General features: G+C 52.5%; 5 protein-coding genes across 5 annotated transcripts; 2 read left to right on the forward strand and 3 right to left on the reverse strand.

Annotated features, from left to right (window-relative positions):
* Positions 1 to 109: 109 nt before the first annotated feature.
* On the reverse strand, positions 110 to 2,021 carry CC77DRAFT_1016844 (peptidase family C54 protein). The gene is made up of 2 exons (XM_018524291.1): positions 867 to 2,021; positions 110 to 810 (listed from the first exon to the last, which is right to left on the reverse strand). The coding sequence occupies exons 1-2, from the start codon at positions 1,775 to 1,777 to the stop codon at positions 348 to 350; spliced, it is 1,374 nt and encodes a 457-aa protein (XP_018389886.1). The 5' UTR covers positions 1,778 to 2,021; the 3' UTR covers positions 110 to 347.
* CC77DRAFT_523941 (hypothetical protein) lies at positions 1,884 to 2,301 on the forward strand. The gene has a single exon (XM_018532017.1). It carries the CDS (start codon positions 1,990 to 1,992, stop codon positions 2,209 to 2,211), a length of 222 nt encoding a protein of 73 aa, XP_018389887.1. The 5' UTR covers positions 1,884 to 1,989; the 3' UTR covers positions 2,212 to 2,301.
* Positions 2,302 to 2,391: 90 nt separating this feature from the next.
* CC77DRAFT_927436 (hypothetical protein) lies at positions 2,392 to 4,849 on the forward strand (the record flags this gene model as incomplete). Its single annotated transcript, XM_018533990.1, has 2 exons — positions 2,392 to 2,506; positions 2,568 to 4,849. The coding sequence occupies 2 exons, from the start codon at positions 2,392 to 2,394 to the stop codon at positions 4,847 to 4,849; spliced, it is 2,397 nt and encodes a 798-aa protein (XP_018389888.1).
* Positions 4,850 to 6,082: 1,233 nt separating this feature from the next.
* Positions 6,083 to 7,862, reverse strand: CC77DRAFT_927927 (hypothetical protein; the record flags this gene model as incomplete). Its single annotated transcript, XM_018534016.1, has 8 exons — positions 6,083 to 6,436; positions 6,485 to 6,750; positions 6,803 to 7,145; positions 7,193 to 7,252; positions 7,300 to 7,369; positions 7,420 to 7,462; positions 7,538 to 7,614; positions 7,702 to 7,862. The coding sequence occupies 8 exons, from the start codon at positions 7,860 to 7,862 to the stop codon at positions 6,083 to 6,085; spliced, it is 1,374 nt and encodes a 457-aa protein (XP_018389889.1).
* A 706-nt stretch (positions 7,863 to 8,568) lies between these two features.
* CC77DRAFT_1005464 (cysteine proteinase) lies at positions 8,569 to 11,967 on the reverse strand (the record flags this gene model as incomplete). The annotated part of the gene is made up of 5 exons (XM_018523350.1): positions 8,569 to 10,285; positions 10,337 to 10,650; positions 10,697 to 10,928; positions 10,981 to 11,843; positions 11,920 to 11,967. The coding sequence occupies 5 exons, from the start codon at positions 11,965 to 11,967 to the stop codon at positions 8,569 to 8,571; spliced, it is 3,174 nt and encodes a 1,057-aa protein (XP_018389890.1).
* Positions 11,968 to 12,086: the final 119 nt, after the last annotated feature.

The following is a 12,086-nucleotide window of genomic DNA, read 5'->3' on the forward strand; positions in this document are numbered from 1 at the left end:
CAAAAGCGCGCCTTTCGCAATGGCGCATCCGGAGCAATCGCGTGCTGCACGACTTTGGTTCACTTGACGTAGAACTCCATTTTGCGTCAACCGGCCGGTTTCACAGTTATGATGATAGACACAGACTTCGCATGGCAATTTTTGGGACTGTCATCATGAGCAAATAACTACCAGAGAACGTGGATTGCACATGGAAACGCGGCATTTACGGATATACATGTGCCAAACCCAAGGAATCCATATCAACAATGCCGAAACTCCAGACATGCATGTACCCGTATGATATCATTGCGAGACCCAAGAGAGAACGCCACCAAGAGAGGGAGAGCAAGCAAGAAGACTACAGTCTACTGTAAGCCATCCTCATCCCAGCTTTCAACTTCGTCAATAGCACCCTCTCTTTCCTGTCCTCGCGGCGCTGGCTCTTTGTCTTGCACGTGAACCACGCTCTTACCTTGCACGCTGCGGACGCCTTCTTTCCAGTTATCGTAGTCTTCCTGCGATGTTATGAGGAATGCAAGGAGCATGGAGGGGTCCATCTCGCGGATCTGAAGACGGCGGATGCGGCGTGTGTGGCAGGTTGCGAGTTCTTCTGCGGAATATGATGCGTTTGATAAAGGAACAATGGTCGTGGATGACGAGGTGGACGTTGCTGAGGCTTCTAGTGTGGAAGATGACGCTCCTGCCTCGCTCTCGGTGGACGATGGAGGAGGGCGGTAGGGTAGGAGTGGGCGTGTGCTGTGGGGGTCGAGGTAGAAGAAGTTGTTCGCCTGCGTGGCTACAAAGTAGTGTGACGCTGATGGTCGGCCACTAGAACAGTCAGTGTAACTACTAATGAAGCATGCGAGATGCTCGTTGCGCCTTACCCTGCAATACCAATACTCTGCTTCATCTGCAGGCTCGCCTTCAGTGCTTCCCAGTATACTGGTGTAATCTTGTCGATGCCCAACCTCGTGCCGACTAGGATTAGTGTAGGCTGCCATTCACCGTCATCCTCCATGGCGATCTCCTTCAGCTTGTCCTCATACACATCAGCGCCATCGCCTGACACGTACACTCTCAGCCCAGCTTCCTTATTCTTGTGCACTAGATCTTGTATGCAACGTGCTGCTGCCGAGGGACCAAACCACTCGCCAGGGTACTTTCCGCATACAGCAGCGCCATGCTCGACGAAGCGATGGATAGAAAAGGGCGCTTTCGGATCGTCGGCAAACATGGAGAGTATCTCTTGATGCTCCTTTGCATCAGGCTTCTCTTGGTATCTCCAGTCCCGCCCGAGACGTAGTATCTGCAGCGCGTTGGCGAGGATGCACTGCCCACTCCTGATCATGCACCCAAAGCCCGTGTCCGATGTGAAGCCAGGTGAGGCGAGGTTCTGCATGCGCACGCGAAAACTCATGGCGCTTGTTGCCTTTGGATCCTGGCTCTTCTGGATGGCCGTGAAGCCAGAGCGGTAGGTCATCCATATGCGCGACTCGAAGTCGTCGAGGAAGGCAGAGGGCCAGTTGCCGTATTGTGCCGGATCCTCGCCATTTGGAGCTTCTCTGCGCTCTGTCTCTTCGATGCTGGTCCTTATCCAGCTTTCATCTTCGTTGCGCTCGGACTGGGGCGTGGGTGTCCCGGCGGATGGGGAGTCAGTAGGCGTAGGCTTGGATGGCGGAGGACGGGGGTCGTAACGTTGGCCCAGCAGCCATATGGGTTCGTTGGAGTCGTTCGTAGGCGGAGGGTCGTAGAAGGTGCGGACGACGTTGCGGGTAACGCGCTCGAAGTCATGCATGATGGCTGCAACTATAGGTGGTGTGGCCAGGGCGACGATGGATGCGGAGGTGATGCGGAGGTCCGAGATGAGGTTGCCTAGAGCTGGCTACATGCGTTCGTACTTGCCACGACTATTCACACATGCTCACGACACAAAGGTGTTGGAAGAGAGATAGAATAGGAGCACGATGTTGAACTCGCTCAGTTGGTGCAGCGAGCCGCAGAGGTCATATGCGGCTCTACGACCCAAGGTTCCCGCGGGGGAGGGGTCCACGGTGGCTATCACCTGGCTGCCCACGGGTGTCACTTAACATCAATCACGCTTCTGGAATGCGTTGGCGAGAGCATGTACCACGACCAAGTATACCATGCTTCATTCAAGCGCATCAGATTTACTCATTCTGTGATGGATTATCCGCCTGGGGACTTGTTACTGTTCTCTCGGCAAGCTGAGCTCCCTACAGCGCGATAACCAGCGGCCCCATCGTCATAAGCTCCGCTGAGCTAACCCTGCGCATCATTACTAGCCCCGCGCCACTCGCGACGAGACATCGAAGAGCGCATCATCTCCAAAAGCTTCCACCGCACTTTCCTTTCCTTTTCACCGCAAACTCTCGTCGCACCGCCATCGTCATGTCGCGCGGCAAAAAGGGCAAGAGCAAGGCCAAAGGCGGCTCAGCTAAGAGCACACCGCAGCGCGCGCCTTCCAAACGCCACTCATACCAGTCATGGCCAGTCCATGAAGAGAGTACGTTTGCGCTCCTTTCCAGTCCCCAATGATTGGGTCGTGTTGACCGTTCCTACAGCAGCCGCGTCCAAGTTCTCCCTCAAGGACGAAGCAAAATGGATGTCCAGTCACCGCACCGCTGCGTTTGAGGCTGGCAAGAAATTGCGACACATGCCCATCGAATTCATAAGTGCCGGTCACCTCGAAGGCACGCTGAAGAAACTGGACACGCCTGAAACAGATACTGCCCAGGTCTCGTCTGATTCTGGCGCCGAGTCAAATACACCGTCCTCGCCCTCTTCCACACCCGACAACACAACAGCAATGGCACACATGGCGATCCGCAGCCCCTCGCCTGCGCTCTCCGAGGCTTCATCATCGAGCGCTGATGAGGTGCTGTTCAGAGGTCGTGGAAACCAGTCATCTGCTGCTCCCGTCGCCACCTCATCTACAGAACAGGCACCCAAAGCCACGCCTACCGCCACGCCACAACCCTTCGAAGGCACACCATCACGACCATTACAGTCTACTCCTGCAGTAGAAACACCACCTGTTGAGACGCCTGAGTTCACAACTGCCTCAGCCGTCGATCGTGCATCAGTGATTGTGACAGGCGACGCCCCAGTATCGGTTGAGCTCAGTATTCGAGGCAATGCTGCTTCTCGGCTAGAAGCAGAAGTGGGCTCAGATGCTGACGACGTTGATCAAGACCAATTCGCGAGGCGAAGAGGAGGTAGGCCTGCGTGGGAAGGCAAAACTACCGAATGGCAACACCGAAGCAAGCCCAATGTTGGATGGTTGCCTGATGCTGACCGTCCCGACATGAATGACTATCTGCACGGCGAGGTGAACCCCCGTGACGCAGCTATTGACGACTACATGCAGAACATGGAAGAGTTCGGTCTCACCGAAGACCTGCTGGCTACATCTGGCTTCGCTCGTCGTGAAATGGATCTGGACGCAGGCAGCCACAACGATTGGGAATCGGTGTCTGGAAGTCAAGACGGTGGCAACGATGGAGAGGGCAGCGACAACTGGGATTCAGACATGTTGCAGGATTTCGAAGACATGAGCACCTCATCAGATGTGATGGACAAAGTCGTTCGGATTCTATCAAAGCGCACCCGCAAGAGTGGCCATCAATATCTCTGCGTGTACGAAAACTCTGTCACGGACGATGCCCGTTGGCTGTCTTACACACATCTCAAGACTGCCGACGAGAAGCGGTTGATCAAAGCTTTCGAGGCAGAGGTCTACGAACGTGAACAGCAGATGCTTTCCAGTAGTGACTCCGAGAATGAAGATGACGACGACGATGACGACGACGACGAAGACGAAGAAGACGAAGAGGAACTCGACGATGAGACTATTGCGAAGATCTTGCAGAAGCAAGAAGAACTTGGCCTCGGTGGCGACGAGGTAATGTTGTATGCTGGCGACGATTTCTTCGACGACTCAGGCCCTGCCAACGACTACTCGTATGGCGCTTACAGCAGACCTAGCAAAAAGAAGGGACGTGGACGAGGTAACAAGGAACCTACTTTCCCCTCGGCCTCTGCTATGGTTGCAGCCCTTGAGATGGATCCATATGGCGGTTTTGACATCATGGACACTGAGCGCCCATCCTTAAAGCCTAAGAAGAAGGGCCGACGTGGCCAGCCACCGCCAGAATTGGATGACTCCGATCTCAACGAACAGCTACAGAGCGCGTGGGCAAATGATAGAGAAAAGAAGCGCCTTAAGAAGGCGGAGCGTGAGGAGCTGCGTCAACAAGGCTTACTAGGTCGTAAGGGTAAAGGTCCCAATCTCAAGGTCAAGTACCAGGGTGGTATTGACATGGAGGACATTGTCGAAGAGCTTCGTGAGTTCTTGGTGGGTGACATGCAGACACTGTCTCTACCGCCCATGGAGGCCTATCGCCGCGCCACCGTCCACCAAGCCGCTTCATTCTTCAATTTGAACTCCCGTTCCCGTGGCGATGGTAACGACAGATTTACTATTCTCTCCAAGACCAATCGCACGCGCATATATACTGATGACGAGTTTGATATTGCGATTGCAAAGAAGGGCTTCCAGAAGCGCCTCAAAGGTCCTCTCTATTCGCAGGGCGGTGGCGGCCGTCCCGGGAAGTTCTCTACTGTCAAACACAAACAGGGAGGTGCACGTTCCCGTCCTCTGCTGGGTTACAAGGACGGTGAGACCGTTGGCGCAAACGCACCAGAGTTGGGCCCGGAAAACAAGGGTCATGCTCTGATGATGAAGATGGGGTGGTCCAAGGGCACTGCTCTCGGTACTGCCGACAACAAGGGAATTTTGCAACCTATTCCGCATACTGTCAAGACCAACAAGGCCGGTTTACAGTGACCTGGCTTTTGTGGTCACAACACGGCTTAAGAACGTTGTTTCTCTTGTAACGTTTGCGAAGTCGTGTTTGATGGGACTTTCCCCTCTACCGTCCCCGGATGCACAACATCGATTGCGTCTGATGTGGACGTTGGTACCTTGTGTATATTCTTGTATGTATTAGTACTGGCGATCTTTCTGGCGTACGATGGGTTTTTCTTGATACTAGCACAGTCACAAAGGGCGATGGTATTGTATTGCATGGCGGAATACCGGCGTTATCTAGATCCTTCACCACCGCCTGCATACTCATCGCAGCGGTTCATTGTGCAGCTCCCATCTGCAGCTTGCGATACTTCCCACAATTCCACTGAGTTATGTCTTGTCGACAAAGGATCCTGTCGCGACACTGCTTAGCTGGGCATTGAAACTATAGAAAACTCAACAAAAACCAACGATTGCACAACTTTGTCCTTTTCCTGATGAAAGTGATCGTTCTGTGTGATCTCAGTATACCAAAATATGGCTTGAGCAGTTCCGATATTGAATAATGCCCGCAACTTGCTGCAGATATTTACCTGATGTTCGGGGTCGAATTTCTATAATGAAAAGGATCACCAATATCAGAAGAAAATCCAAACATCCAATAACATATGGGATTGGCTCCAGAATCCATTGCGATAGTCATTCATTGGTCTAAATAGTCATTTATTCCATTCAATATGTCCTCGGTACGTTGGAGTGTTTCGTCGTCCTCATCTTGTTGAACCCACTGCTAGGGCGAGCCCATACCAGACTGCCACCTCAAAACAGGAAATAAGACGCAGCTTTGTGTCTGAATGACGCTTGAATATCTCCATCTTTTGCGGAAACTTACGCGTATTGTTGCTTAGGGATAACGTAGGCGCTTTGGAATGATTGTTCGACAAGTCATGGTTCCCACTAAAGGGGTCAATTGACGGAAAGCCTTCATCAAGGCAAGCAGTCTGAGAGATCTATTCGTAAGATAATCGTGACAGAAAGGACACAAACACCACGTGTAGGTCCCAATGTTATGTACGAGAACGCCGAACAAGCCAATGCTCCCCTCTTCTTAATCAACAAAAAACGTCCCGATATTGTGAGTGATGCCAAATGAGGGTGTCGTGTTCCCCGAAGAGTCAAAATATAGTGGATATCGTAGTGAAGGTCCTGCTGTACTGGTTCGTCCTATTCTGCAATTTCTTCCTAACATTCGAGAAAAAGAGGATGCGATCAAAAGGCGGCGTATTCCTCGTTTGGTGGCAGTTGGTAGTTCTCCGCGTGCAAACCCTTCAGAGCTTCCTCGCCGTCCTTGGTGAGGTCTGGTCTGCCGACAGGTGTGACTGCTCCAGTGAAGAATCGTGGTTTCCATTCTTTCTCCGCCGCCTTGCGCTCCGCCGCCTTCTGCCGTTGCTTCTCCTCGATCTCGGTCTTGAGGTTTGTCGCTAGTCCATATTGCTTGCCTACTATGGCATTTGTGACGCCATCCCAAAATTTGAGGGACTCGTTGGGAAGCTGCTGATCAAGCGGTGGAACGATCTTGGCTACGGGATCGAGCGGGTTGAGGTCGATGATGAGGTTCTTCTCCTGTTAAAATGTTAGATTGTGGTGCAGACTACTAATCAGTATACTTACGGCAACCTTGGCGAATGGCTTGCTGCCGAGGGTGTAGTAGACCTTATCTTGCCAGTTGCCCTCTATCCGCGCAAGGACATCCTTCTCTGATACATCCTTGATCTTGGTAACAGTATCATTCTTGGGGTCATACTTGAAGATGACACCCAGGACCTTGTTCTGTGATCGACCGAGCCAGCCCTCCTCCTGGTATTCTAGAATGACCTTCAGCCCTGTCTTTGGGCAGGTAACGAAGCAGCTATCTGCGACAGATACATTGAGTGAGCCTGTAAATAGAGTAAGCATGGTCACACTACATATAATGCTCTCATGACATACCGCGTAGTATGCCCCCAAGGTAGGCCGCTGGGTGAGTGAGCTGGTACTCCTCATCGCCCCGGTTCTTCAAGTTGATGAAGATGCCCAGGTTGTGTGCTCCAGCAACCACACGCACGCTTGTGCCAGTAAATTTGGCGCTTAGTTGATCGTAGCCTCGTGCGCTAATGCCCTTCTCGGGACAGTCGACGTAGAAGGCGGAGACGGGCGGGTGGTGAGACGTTTGCTCGGTAAGGTAGGAGACGGTCACGGTCTTGCCATCGCCTTTGACGCTGTTGGCAGCGCTTGTGGGTGCGGAGTTGGGTGTCTTGAGGGTGGGATGAGTATCCTCGATCTTCCAGTTACACTGTGAGAGTCAGTAGGTAGCCCGTGTCGTTCCGGGTTAGAGCGTACCCTGAAGAATTCGCCCAATGTAGAGTTGTAAGGCTTGCACGGCTTGCCCTTGACGTATTTCTGCGCCAGCATTAGCTACGTCTTTCTCGAGGGTACATGCAGCATACCAGGTCCTTTGTAAACCAGAAGCGCAAGCACCCCAGCATGCGCCCCAGGTCGTCATCCGAATCTCCGATACTGTGCAGGTCAGTAATGGGCCTTGCAACCTAAGTTGAAGCTGTGCTGACCTGATGAATGTGTCGGGCCTGTCCAAGTAGTGCCAGTACTCTGCTATCCGTCAGATGATAGTCCTGCCACAGCGACTTGCCATGACAGCAATCCTAGATCCATGGTGATGCAACGTACCCAAGTTTGGCCTTGGTTCGAGGAGTTGTGCGGGGAGGGAGAAGCGAACAGCAGCGAGGTCGGAGACGCCAATGAACCTGAAGGAAGACCGAGTTAGCTTTCGCGCGTTGAAACTCGCCAGTCGTGCCTAGTAGACATGCTGTGACCGGGTGGTGCTACGTTACCTCCTCAATATGCCCAGGAAGGTCTTGAACTTGGAGCTGTCGTCCGGAGCCTTCTCTGCGGCGGCGTTTGAAGGTGTTGCAGCCCGCGAATTATCTGTCGAGTTGAGGGCGGACGTGGTTGCAGAGCCCGGTTGGGCCTTCTCTGGCGCAAGGTCCGCCATGGTGATGGGATACGTGTTTTACTCAACAGAGTAACAGCAAGTGGGGATAGGAGCTCGAAGCTATATCTAGGTAAAGATCGATGATGTCGTCAGGTGTTGAGGCGTTGCGCTTTTCGGGGTCACTTGGCAGTTGGCACACGCGCGGAACTCTGACGTAGCGCAGCCGATAGCCTCTAACCTTGTCGCAGCGGGGTAGTGGAGAAGGGAAGGAGAAGAATATCAGATCGAATGGAGCATACAGATCCAAGTCGGAAAGACGGTTATCTCCAACTTGCAGGGGCTGGAGTTCTTTTATTTAGCGTTGCCGTTATCGTACCTCTCTAATCCCAACCTGCGCGTCTGCTGCAAGGTCGAAACGCGCAATAGGGACATGCATTGACAGATCGTGCATCGCTTGATTGGGTGCAGTCTCGCCACCGACTCTCACCCCTACCACGTTTCACAACCGCGAATAGCCTACTTCACAACCGTGGAACCGCATGACATGTGTAAGAGAACTTCTCGTCTATTCTGTGCTACACCTGAACTACACCAATTCAAGTGTGATGCTCCAGCCTGACGTGCTCGTTTTCGACCTGTGCACACGACGACGCCAAAGTTCCAGACATACCGACTAATGACTGATCGCTGTGATCGACAATGCAAATGACCGTCGGTCCACCCCTACGCGCCGTCCCTGATCGTACCTTGCGTTGTCGCGAAGTCATCAGTTGTCCCACTCCCGCCAGACTCCAATTTCACATGCCTTGGGCGTGTCCGTGTATATTTCTACTTCGTACCATTCTTCTACTGGTCCACCAGAGCCTGACAACCTATCCAACACAAGCCATAGATCGCCTTGCGTCGTGAGCTTCGGATCAATGTTCACACTCTCGGACCGAACTGTGGCAGTATCCGAGTACTCTCCTTGTTCGCTCGCGATGATGAACTTGCGCTCTGGGCCCCGACCAATTTCAACACTCAGTCGAAGCGGGCTGCGCGCTAGCTTGCCCAAATCCATAGCACGAGGACTTGTTGCCTTGGCGAATCTGGCGATGATGGTATACGAAGCCAAGCGCATAGGCCACAACGGCGCGGCAATTTTATGTATGTTGGCACCGAAGCAGGCCGGAGTGAGCTTCATTGAAAGGAGACCTGCTCCATCGCGTGGGACTTGCTTCAAAACTACCTCGCTCGTGCTGTCAACTCGGAGTTGGTAGTCGCCAGTCAGACCAGCTTCAAACAACGAGCAAATGATTGTGTAGGAGCCCGGCTGAAGGTCCTTAATCTCCGCTAAGACACATCCACTGCGGTGATCGCCCGAGTCTGCCAGTACATCGCGACTCTGGAGACGATATAATCTCTTTCCGTGTCCCAGCGCAAGCTTGACATGTAAGGGATGCTCGTGGTTCGTACTCGTGAGCAGGATGGCTAGTGAACCACATTCCCGAACGGTGAGCGAATACTGAGGATTATCAAAATATTTCGACGAGTCTGTGCCGCCGCCAGCCGTCCGCCTCGTCCAGGCGCCTTCCTCCATCTTCTGGAGGGGGTACCGCTGCGCTGCCTGTTCCAGTGTGATTGGCGAATTTGCGAATGCTGACAGGGAGAAGCTGTACAGTGATGGAGGCAAGTCATCTTGATCAATCACCACTGTATAGGTCGAGTGCGCATCTGTGTCACAGCGAAGAAGACACTGCGGTGTTGTGACGTAGTCGCTCGACTCTAGGTAAGTATCTTTCATATATAGTCGTTCTCCCTGGCCATTACAGATAGATATACTCATGTATCCCTTTGGTGCATCTCCGTTAGAGTTGACTTGAGAGTCAGGGCGGATACTCCCGTCGTTGAATGCATCTGACTCTTCCTTGGTAATTGCTGTCGTGTCTCGGAAATGGCGACTAAGGAGAAACCACACGGGGCCGGTGTGTTTAGAAGCAAAGGCGAATTGTGGATGCTTAACGAGGCAACCGCCTGGCGACGACTCCACATTCCATTCAAAATGAATATCCTGTCGATACTGGAATAGGCCAGGGTTCCAGTTCAGGTACAGGCTCTCGAAGTGCTGTATGACCTGCTCAAGCCCGATCCAGAACGTCGTTGGGTGCGGTCGATCCTGAGTCGGAACACTGTCCCTGTGATAGCTCTCGAGGCTGTTACTAGAGCCACCACTGGAGATAGACGCAGACGCATCCATGGCCGTTACAGCCGAAGGACGAGGGCCACGCCAACCCTTGCCTTCGACCCAAGGGTTCTTGATGAGCAACAGTCGATCATGATCCGTCTCTTTCATATCCAGCACGACGTAGCTGTGTTGGCCTTCAAGACCGAGTTCGCGCTCCTGTCTAGTCGACATCTTCCCAGTACCTGCAGTAACCAGAACATCGCCATACATGAAAGCGTTGTATATACGCTTCCATAGCTGCTCTGGAACTGTATCCGCCCTATAATACTCAGTATGGCAAGACGTAGATACGAAGTAGGAAATAACTTACTCTTGCAAAAACACTTGTTCTGGTATCCAGCCGGTCATCGCCCAAAGATCACTGCATGAACTGCTTCCAGGGAAATCGTAGCCACCGCGGACCTTGAGATATGCTTTTTCGAGTAATGCCGGCCACAAGAGCGCTGGATTGCGGCGATCGATGACATGCAGCAGCCGATGGGTACTCGATACCGGTAACCTGTCGTCGATGACCACCTTTCTCCAACAACCATTGAAATTAAGCCGTACAATATACTTGCCGTTAGATGAGACTACTGGCTTTCCAAGGTGCTTATCGTATGGGTATATCTTGTTCGTGAGCATCTGTCGCAGTTAGTACCAAAGACGCTGACCTTTCCGTACGACAAACCTCGTCGTGACCCCGTTCAGAGCGAGCAATGCCAGCACATAAGCTCGTAACCACTGAGCAATCCGAAGCTGCATCCTGTACAAGATCTAGAGGCCTCGTGCTGGACATCAAAGGCCCGATGCCAGCCCTGCCATTAGGGAACTGCGAGGGCGGCGGGACAGCATCTTTGGCGCGTAGCCAACCCAAGAAGAATTGCTGCTGGTATGGCGATAGACTCAGATCCCGGGTGTCCCTGTTGTTGTCAGTGTCTTGAAACCCCACTTCTCGAGCATTAGGTGATGTACGTGTAGGGAGCCACGCCCTCTTCCGATGTAAATTCATGTGCAGATGGCATTTTGTCCCAAGACGGAAACTTGAAGCCATTGACTATGGAAGCCTTCAATAAGATGATGCTCTCTTTTGCGGGCAACTTCCTGCTTGAAACTGGCTCCCGTAGCCTGTGTATCTGAGCGTGGGGTACAGTCGATGGTGTTAGGTCCGCTGCTTGCGGAGCAGGTGCCTTCGGCTGAGGCTGTGGAACAGGGAAGTGTGGCGTCGCAGATGGATCTAGTTCCACATTGTGAATGTCTTTTGTGTGGTGATCGTGGCCAATCTTGGCGTTTGAGCTATCTTCGTGCCATACATCAGTGATTGCGCTTGGTGTGTCGACTGGAACAGGATCATCCGAAAGATCAATAAGTGGCATGGAATCTTCATAGATAGCTTGCTTGATAGAAGGAACTGTTGAAGAAACATCTGAATGATGAATGAATGCTGATGAAGAAGAAGCTGACGATTTACCTGAAGCTGCTGGACCGCTGACAGGCCCTGTAGTTGAAGAAAGATCACCACGTGATGTGTTCGAACGAGTAGTAGAGTCTCCAAAGGCTGTACCGGGAGTCGTACTTCCAGCGACCTGGGCAGCCCACCGACCGACCCGCTCGTCTCTTGCATTTGAGGGCTGTGGTGCGACTAAGGGTGTCCATGTTTCTGTTTTCTTGATGCGATCGGCAACATTCATCATCTCTCCGCATTGGGCCTTAATTTGTTTCTTTTCGTCTGGATTCGACGACAGTTTGAGCGCTTTCATTAGATTCTCAGCCACACTGATGGCCAGGGTGAGCGCCTCATCTTTGGTAGCGGCTGTCTGAAGCTGGGAGCGGTGGTTCTGGTAGCTTGATTAGTTGGAGCTACAATGAAGAACTTGTTACTGCCACGAGAGGTTAGTTGCGAGTATCACATACGCTTGCAGCAGCTTTACAAGCCTCAAGCTGAGCGGCCCGGTCAGCCATCGTGAATGGCCTGAAACGGGGTGTGGTTAAAGAAGTTTGACCAATACGATTAGCGGACAGTGAAGCTACTTGCTTCGTGCCATAACGATGCGACTAACTTGGGGGACTTGAGTCAAGGG

Source organism: Alternaria alternata (assembly GCF_001642055.1).
Source record: "Alternaria alternata strain SRC1lrK2f unplaced genomic scaffold CC77scaffold_3, whole genome shotgun sequence".
Lineage (NCBI taxonomy): Eukaryota > Fungi > Ascomycota > Dothideomycetes > Pleosporales > Pleosporaceae > Alternaria > Alternaria alternata.